Source organism: Calypte anna, chromosome 2, assembly GCF_003957555.1.
Source record: "Calypte anna isolate BGI_N300 chromosome 2, bCalAnn1_v1.p, whole genome shotgun sequence".
NCBI classification, from domain to species: Eukaryota; Metazoa; Chordata; class Aves; order Apodiformes; family Trochilidae; genus Calypte; species Calypte anna.
The window spans coordinates 60,465,551-60,474,794 of record NC_044245.1 but is presented as its reverse complement, the minus strand read 5'-3'; the positions used below and the strand labels follow the sequence as shown (position 1 = coordinate 60,474,794).

The 9,244-nt window shown below is 44.0% G+C and overlaps 1 protein-coding gene across 1 annotated transcript; it reads left to right on the top strand.

Annotated features, from left to right (window-relative positions):
* The first annotated feature begins 1,455 nt into the window (after positions 1-1,455).
* IGFBP1 (insulin like growth factor binding protein 1) lies at positions 1,456-7,993 on the top strand. Its single transcript, XM_030445763.1, has 4 exons — positions 1,456-1,905; positions 3,586-3,764; positions 5,205-5,333; positions 7,076-7,993. The coding sequence occupies exons 1-4, from the start codon at positions 1,464-1,466 to the stop codon at positions 7,205-7,207; spliced, it is 882 nt and encodes a 293-aa protein (XP_030301623.1). The 5' UTR covers positions 1,456-1,463; the 3' UTR covers positions 7,208-7,993.
* Positions 7,994-9,244: the final 1,251 nt, after the last annotated feature.

Here is a 9,244-nt window from a genome sequence, read left to right as displayed (position 1 = left end):
GTGTCTTTCTTTATCTAGTTACTTAATCGTGATGGGGATAAGTAATTTTTTTTCTCGCATCTGTAATTAGAAACTGTTTCCTCTCCATTCACATCCTTTTTTCTTTTTTTTTTAAAGACAGAAGAACTGCAGAAAAAATGCTGGCTTGTTTTAGGAACTGTCATCTTCTGTGTATCCTGATAGATACCTAAAACAACCTGAATTTAAAAAAAAAATTTAAAATTTCATGTTGTAGTTAACTGGAAATGCGACCAGTTGTAGAACTCTGCAGTAATCAGAATACTTTTATTAAATTAGTTATTAGGGGGTTAGAAATGAGCTGCATTCTAAATGACACCATTCTAAATGGTGTCATCAACACCAGAAAAAGAAGAATGAATAATAGAATATTAAACAATGCTCTTAAGTTCTGTTTCACTTTCTTTCACAGAACTGGTGCATTTACAAAAGCTAAAAAAGACATCAATCAAACAAAAATTATGCTACATCAGATGACCTGGCAGTGGAATTTGCTATTTAAGGCTCAGTACAAACTGCAAGTTCCAGGCTAAAACAATCTGTTCAGCACAGCAAAGTTAGAATACTTCACTTTTATTGTGATGACAGCTGTTGCATGTAAAGGAGGAAAAGATATTTATTGGTTTTCTCCAGGTGATACAAGAGGAGATAGAGAGGGTAACAGGATTGACAGGAAAGCTGATACCACATTTATTTATGGTCTGTTTGGTAAACACCGTTTTCCTGCAAGTGCATGTTTTGAGGGCTGATAATCATCTCAGCAACAGCAGCAAAATCGATGCCAGGGTCCTTCCAGCTTGGACTGTGCAGCCCCTCCCGGAGGCTGATGCAAGGACTCCTACGTGCATGTGTGCAGCCTTTACAGGATCCTGAATCCTTTGTTGCCCTTAGTACTCATTCTCTTTGGTATGTCACTGTCCTCCTACCCTGCAACCACATGGTGAAAATTAAATATGAGTTTCTTCTTACATATGTTGCTGTGGGAAAATGAAACCAGTTGCTTCAATTTCAGTGGGATATCCCTCCTCCCCTTCCTTCCACTCCGACACCCAGTTTTATTTTTTAAAAAAAACATGTACATTTTAATCAAACGTCAAGAACGGCAAACCGTAGACATTGATGATAGGCAAAAGGGGAGGGGGGTCGATACCCCACCTTATCAATTCCCCTATGCCCCTTTCCCCTCCACTTCTGCCGCATTTCCCCTGTTAACTGTGCCAGCGCACAGACGTGGGGGTGAGGGAATAAAAGCATTCCTGCGTGATGACTGGAGGAAAGAAAAAAGATAAAAGGGGGAAAGTGAAAGGGGAGGGGAAGAGTGGCCAGGGACTGGAACCATCAGTGAAATGATGCTTCGCCAGCCCTTTCTGTTCAGATAATAGTTAACTCGGGGTTAAAGATTAATAGTCAGGCAAAGCGCTGTATAAATGTCCCGGGCGAGCTGAATGCATGTAAACTGCCTCTCGCTCCTCAGCTGCCCCTTTCCGTGGTCCCTCCTTATCGGCGACATGAGTAGCCTGGGGGCTCTGCTGCGCCGCTGCTGGCTCCCGTCCCTGCTGCTGCCGGCGCTCCTGGGCCCACGCATCGCCGCCGGGGCGGCCCTGCACCCACTGCGCTGCGCTCCCTGCACCCCGGAGCAGCTCACCCTCTGCCCGACCGTCGCTCCCGGCTGCCCGGAGATGTCCCGACAGCCCGGCTGCGGCTGCTGCCAGACCTGCGCCCTGGGGCCGGGACAGCCGTGCGGGGTCTACACGGCCCGCTGCCGCCAGGGGCTCCGCTGCCACGTCCCCGCCGGAGAGCCCCGGCCCCTCTCCGCCCTCATCCAGGGGCAAGGGACGTGCCTGCCCGCCGGAGAGGCAGGAGGGATGCGGACGGCGGAGCCGGCAGGTACTGCGCCGTTGCGTCCCGGCTCCGCGCCGCCGGGATGGGGAGCTGGCTCCGCGCCGCCGCGGTGTTGCGGTGGAGGCCCCGGGGCAGGGGGACGAGGGCTCGACGGGCGGGATGCACCTGGGGCCAGGCAGTGCGGGCAGCGGCCGTCACGAGGTTGGAAAAATGAGGAAAGCGAGGCAGGCGTTTGAAAAATAGGGAAGGTTTTCCTGCGTTTGCCAGTAAAACGTGCTCTGACGTCTGCCACGTGGGAGACATCCCGGCGTGAAGACGAGATGTTTGCAGCAAACTGTTGCATCACTGGCAGCAAGTCGGAAGCCTCTTAAAGCGTAGTAAGGGGAGGATGCAGAATAATCGGAGTAAGATCTCTGGGAAGCTATAGTTTTACTTTAGTGGTAAACAGTGAGTAGGACAAATGTTTTGCAGACTTTGTTTATGGCTGTCTCCAAAAGCCATGATAATGGAAAGGACCTAAACGGGCGTTGTGCCTTTCTTCGTTTCAAGAATAAAATGTATCTGAAGTGCAATGCTACCCAAACTAACTTTTAGCAAAAAGACATACCAAGCATCTTGTGTTATTCGACAATCAGAAACTTCTGTGTTATTTCATTATTTTTAAGTTTATTATTTTCACCACCGTTACTGCTGTGTTCATGCAGTAGTGATTAAGGTAACTCAGTAGCATTACAAAAATAATCATTGTTGACTCAAAATACTAATGGCCATTGGTGGCAGTAAGTGGAGTTTGACTTGTACTTGAGGATGGGGGAGGGGGAGAGAACAGTGACTAAGCTAAGTGTTTCAGCCTCCTGCAGTTACTTGCCTCCTACAGGTCTACTACTTAATTTGATTCTACTCTTTGGGGTTTTTTCTATTATTTCTTTCTTCCCTTCCTTAATTTTCCACTGCTGTTTTTTTCTTAAACATTGTCAAAGGGAAAAAAACCTAAGCTCTTCTTGGTCCTTTCAATGATTCTTTACAACCTTGATTCAACAGCTTATTCAGATGCATTTCAAACTTTCATCTCACTATGGGTCCCCGCAATCACAAAGAGCTTCTGTTGCTTCCAGTGGGAGAGTTCAGATGTGCTGAGTTAGGCACTCGAATGATCAGGTAGATCCAAAGAGTTTCTGCCATGCTCTAGCTCTCTGATCCGCTGGAGGCCACCTTGAGCTACTGCTGGCTCCTGTGAATTTATGTGAGGGAAGCCACAGAACAAAGTACAAGAAGCCATGAGATCAGATCTGGACAAGTTCCTCTCCAGAATAAAAACTAAAACACAACATGCTGGCAAAAAAAATGATTTCTTTACAAATTTAACTCCAGTCTTTCCTCAGGTAGCAAAAACTCTATAACCCACTGTGTTCAAGAAAGCCTTTTGATTTGTAACAGATTGGCTGCAGCTTCAGCTTTGTGATTGGAGTGATTTTGAAAGGTCACAAAATAACCAACAGCTGATGCGTAGTTATATGAATTTATGACAAGTGTATTTTGCTGTGCTGCACATGCAATTTATTAATCCTTCAAGTGCTATTGCAATAGATCTCTCTTGGTATTTGATATCAATAATTGATATTACTTATTCTTCTTGTCTTCTCCTTTTTTTTCTTTATTTTTTTTTAAACTGGAGACATAAATGCAAGAGTTTACTGAAGATGTTCACCATAATATTCTTTCTAGACTCTATTGAACCTGAAGGTATGCCTTTGGAGAGCACTGAAATCACACAGGATCAGCTGCTGAACTATCAGTTGATGTTCCTGATAGGCCAGGACAAACCCATCCCCTGGAATGCCATTACTGCATATGAAAACATGAAAGCAAAGAGAATATCTGAACTCAAGAAATGGAAAGAGCAGGTGGGTTTTCTTTGCAAATGTTTCAGACACCATTTCAGTAGATGCTATTAATCCATAATATAAAAAGAAAACGAGCACAAAATTCTAGCAGCAGCACTGAGATGGGCTTATTTTGGGTACTTAGCAAGCAGGCTTTTGGAATGCCTTTAGCAGATGCTTGAGAAATGGCAATTGAGGCAAAATGGCAATAGGCCAATAAAATAGGCAATAAAAATAGGTGTGCATCAGAGATGTTCCATACGGACTGTGTGCAGAGGCTGAATCTTTCTTTGCATTTAGTATCAGGTTATAACATGGGCCCTTTATTTCCAGGAGGCCATGTTAAATTCTTGGATTCCTTTTGTGGTTTGGTTAAAAATACAATAAGATAAAAATTACAAACATTTTTCACTGGTCCAGTTCTCACGGAAATAAAAGGGAGCCCTCTCATGCAGTACTTAATCAAATGCCCAGGCAAACCAAAACATGTTCCTTTCTGATCACAAGAGACTATTAGGTGACCAGAAGGGTCAGTAAAGTCAGCTTTTGCCTTCAACATATAAAATGGCAGTGGGTAATGGGGGCATAGGGACTTTGCAAACATGTCTGTGTCCCACTTGAGGGCACCAGTGAAGCACACATGTGGCACAGAGCTGAATTAGAATTGGGCATCACAGAATCCCAGTTTAATGATGACCACAGACAAAATGAAACAAAAAGCAACTTGACTTGAATAGGACTGCTTATGTGAGGGGCTGACACTGGGAGGTCTTGCAAAAGCAGAGGGTGTGATTATTTTTCACTCTAAAATAAATGTATTTGTTCACTCATTTAAACACTCTAGATACAACTAATACATGGCAGTTGTGACTTTGAAAAAGGAAGTGAGCCAATTGTGAAAACAGTGAATATTGCAAACAGTTCTTCATCCTCAGTTCCAAGCATTTTGGTTTTGGGTCTCAGAGCCACAGAGGTGCTCTGTATTCTGCTTTGGCAACAGCTGTGCAAAAGATAACAAACATTCAGATGTTTGTACTTGCACCTTCTATATATGTCTTGCACCTATTCTCCATACATCAACAGAACGTAGGGTCATGGCAACCCAGAAAACGTGTCCAGTCTCACGTACACCAGCCTGCTAGCATGCACCTTCCCATAATAGGAGAGATTGTAGCCTCTGAGCAGTAATGTTGTTACTCAGTACAGGTTAAATTTCCTTGTGTGACAATTTAAGGACTTAAATCCTTGTTTCTGAGGACAGAAAATACCTGAAAGAACAAAAACAAAGGCCTAAATGCCTTCTGTCTCTGCTTCTACTAAAACAAGTAAAGACTACTTGCAGCCTGGTGCAGATTTTATGACTAAGCATTTTCAGCTTTTTGTCTAGCTTTATACTGATCACTTTTTGTTTGTCTGGTTTCTTTGTGATTTTCATATTGACAATAGTGGTATTTCCTGCAGGGACCTTGCCAGAAGGAACTCTACAAAGCCCTGTATAAATTGGCAAAGGCACAGCAGAGAAGTGGTGGGGAGATTTACAAATTCTACTTGCCCAACTGCAACAAGAATGGATTTTACCAAAGCAAACAGGTATGTGTGTGTCTTTCCCCCTGTTTGCTCAGAGTCACAGAATCATCCAGGTTGGAAAGGGCCTCTAAGATCACCAAGTCAAACCCCTGATCCACTCACTACCACTGTGGTTCCCAGACCATGGCACTGAGTGCCACATCCAGTCTCTTCTTAAAAACCTCCAGGGATGGAGAATCCACCACCTCCCTGGGCAGCCCATTCCAATGCCTGATCACCCTCTCTGTAAAGAATTGCTTCCTAATATCCAACCTAAACCTCCCCTGGCAGAGCTTAACTCCATGCCCTCTTGTCTTACCAAGAGTTGCCTGGGAAAAGAGACCGACCCCCCCCTGGCTACCCCCTCCTTTCAGGGAGTTGTAGAGAGTGATGAGGTCTCCCCTGAGCTGCCTCTTCTCCAGGCTGAACACCCCCAGCTCTCTCAGCCTCTCCTTATAGGATCTGTGCTGGATCCCTTCACAGCCTCCTTGCTCTTCTCTGGATCTGCTCCAGGACCTCAATTTCTTTCCTGAACTGAGGGGCCCAGAACTGGACACAGAACTCAAGCTGTGGCCTCACCAGGGCTGAGTACAGGGGCAGAATCCCTTCCCTGGACCTGCTGGCCACACTGTTCCTGATACAGGCCAGGATGCCATTGGCCTTCTTGGCCACCTGGGCACACTGCTGGCTCCTGTTCAGCTTCCTGTCAATCCAGACTCCCAGGTCCCTTTCACAGCTGTGCTGTGACTGGCGTGACAAAGCCAACCCTTTCATAGGCCTCTGCTCCCAGACTCATGACTTTGTAGCTGCTGGAAAAGTAGGTTGTAAGAATGGTGACAGTAGTGGGAGCAGATGATTTGTCTTTCTCTTAAAAGAGCTGCATGCTGTGGGCAGGCAGCAAGGAATCCTTTTCCATTCACAGAACAGGTGCATACAAAACTTTTCCCAAAGTATTTTAACCCTGTCTGTTCCCAGACCAAATCAAGCTCCAGGTACCTGCTTTGTTAGCATATTCCCATTAATTCCTAATATCCAGCATACTGCTTGCAAAGCCCATTGGATATAGAATAGTAATTAGGGAGAATGGAGGCTCTCAGGAAATGAAAATCTCACACTGAAAAATCCTTCTTGAGCAAAACTAGCCTCCTGAAAGTAAAACCAAAATACTGATTTTTGCAGCCTATGGATTATGTTATATGCTTATTTCTATTATAGCCTAAAAAAAAAAGCCACTGCAAGCTACACTGAGAGTCATCTGCAAACCTAGCTAAGACTCCAGACCTCAAGCCCCACCCTTGTAACCACAGGTTATGCACACAAATTTAGTAGGTCTGCATAAATCTGTGTCACTGAGACTCCTTGTTTTTGGAGTGACCTCTGTGACTCACAAACACCTGGGATCTAATCAGGCACAAAGGGAAATCTGTATAACCCCCTCCCCAAGAAAAAAGCTACCCTATTTGCTTCCTTCCCTAATGAGCTAAACCATTCAGTCATTGCTCTCACCAGCTCATTTATTCTGCCTTCCTTTGCTTTTCATGCTGGAAGATATTACTGTTTTAAATCTGAAGTTGCTGTTGTGGTAGCTGAGCTTGGCTCCCTAAAAAAGTGGTCAGAGCAGGGCCCTGCATTCAAAAAGTCTGTGCACAACAGATTGCCACCTTTTGATCCTAGTTCCATCCAACACTTCTGCTTGCAGTATCTCACAGGTAATCTTCTGCTTGCAGTTACTTATTGTGGGTTTTGTTCTGTTAATAATATTCTAGTGTACAACTTCACTGGATGGAGAGTCTGCTGGATGCTGGTGTGTCTACCCAAAAACTGGAAAAAAAATTCCTGGATCTCCAGAAATGAACAGAGACCTTGAGTGCCAACAGTATCTCAACTCACAAGAATAAAACTGTTATAACACATTCATTCACACCAAGTTTTCTGTGGGGTCTGATCAAGTCAGGAGCTGTTTCATTAAGGTAGTTTTTGTGCACCTGAGTTTCAGCATATGAGTGACCCCCATAAAGTAGCTTTTTTACTGCACTGGGACTACTCAGATGCCAGAGTGACAAAGATGAGCAACTACAAGTTCTACAATCTTATATATTTTGTTTGTATAATATTATAGATATCCTCATATGTAAAGCTGTTGACTTAATTTATGTCACCATATATGCATTTTTGTCTGTGCTGTTACTAATTTATAACTTCAAACACTGTGACTTTTTATGTAAATACTTAATATTATTGCTTTTAAATACATGCATTTTATATTGGCGGAACGTTGATACTAAAAACTTCAGATGGCACTAACTCAGAAAAAAATGGCTTGTAAACTTGCATTTTGTACTATGTATTTATAGACATAAAACTGAATGTTAAAAAAATAGCTTTCATTAGAGAACAGACTTAGAAACTTATTTAAAACCTGTTTTGTTTATTTATCATGTTGCTTTTGCACCTCTGTTTCAGTGTCAAGCTGTTTCTTAAAAAAGAAAGCCTAAACCTTGATTTTAGGCTGAAGTTTCTGATGGGACAGTATTTGTTTCTGTTTTCCAAACATACGCACCGGAGAAATGGCAGAGCACAACAGAATGTTCTGTGCCATTGCTGACAGGTGTAGGTTGTTCATATGTCAACGCTGTCATGTTTAAGATGAGCTATTAAATAATGCCTTAAGGCATTAAACAATACCCTGTCCCAGTCTCTTGCTTTCAGCACATTCTTGTTCAGCAGACTGACCTGGACAAGAGAGCACAGCAGTGGATGGGGTCGCAAAGGAAAACACCTCTAACAAATCTGCCTGCTGAACTCCTAGCTACGTTTTCCTTCAGTGAATTTTTGGTTTTTGCTCTCCTCACCCTGTTCCCATTTCACCCATCCTCTGTGTTTTTCAAGCCTTTGCCTTGGGCAGCAGCCTTCAAGGGAAGTCATTAACAGGTTTGCTGGGTAGGAAAGCTAGATGCCTTTCTCTGAACAAAAGCCCAAGGAAGAAGCATTAGTGCATTTAAAAGGTAACTTCAAGACTAGGAAGAGCCACTTCCTGTCTGAATGTGAGAGGTTATAAAAGGAAGGCTGGGAAAAAGCTTGACCTTACTCTTTGCTGAAAGAAGAGGATCCCCTTTCCTTGGGATGCAGGCCACCCTCTCTCCTCTGCATGTTCCGTCAACTTAGAGATTGCAGAGTGTCATGGCTTAGTGGTTGGAGCGGACCACAAACCTAAGGACAGAATTCCTCTTTATTCCCCCAACCCCACAAAGGGAAGACAAAGGGGAATAAAGACCAGAGACTCAATTTTGGAAACTGAAAACAATTTGGTACAGATTTACTAACACAGGGGAAAGGTAATAACATAAGGGATAAAGTAACAAAGAGCACAAGTATATACAAATATATATATACAACCAGATATGTATGGGCTCTGATGAGCACGTGGGGAGCTGGTGGTAAAGGACAGCAGCACAGCCAGCAGCAAGCAGAAAGGAAAGAGGGAGGAGCTCTTGGCTTTCCTTATCTCTACAGAGTATGTCAGGAAATGGGAGGGAATAGATCCCACTCTTTGCATTCCGCCTCTCTCAGAGTCCAGAAGCCCTCCTCTTCTTTAGTTCCTCCTGCTGAAATGGTGATATTCCACCCCTTATTCCATTCCATTTCTCTCCATACTCATTCACCCTCATTCACTCATTCAGTTATGCCCTGTCTTTAAGCAAGACTTTTGATAAGTCCAGGCTGCAGATCCTCATCTCATGCATAACCTGTGAAATAGTCTCTAAAGTTAAATTCACCCCTCAGTCACAGGCCCATTGCTTCTTGCTCTTGGTGACTTGAAGTGTCATGGGCCCAGTGAGCTCAGCACAGTTCAGCTCTGTGCTCCCACTCTGAATCTGTTTGAGACACTTCAGCTGCCTGGTCCACCTGATGGTTTTGCTGCTGTTCTTCACTGG

Bases quoted from the DNA above. Each gene is read 5' to 3' on its own strand.
- IGFBP1 (XM_030445763.1), top strand. From the start codon at position 1,464: ATGCATGTAAACTGCCTCTCGCTCCTCAGCTGCCCCTTTCCGTGGTCC. The intron at 3,765-5,204 runs GTGGGTTTTCTT...TATTTCCTGCAG, and splicing joins TCAAGAAATGGAAAGAGCAG to GGACCTTGCCAGAAGGAACT. The intron at 5,334-7,075 runs GTATGTGTGTGT...ATAATATTCTAG, and splicing joins GATTTTACCAAAGCAAACAG to TGTACAACTTCACTGGATGG.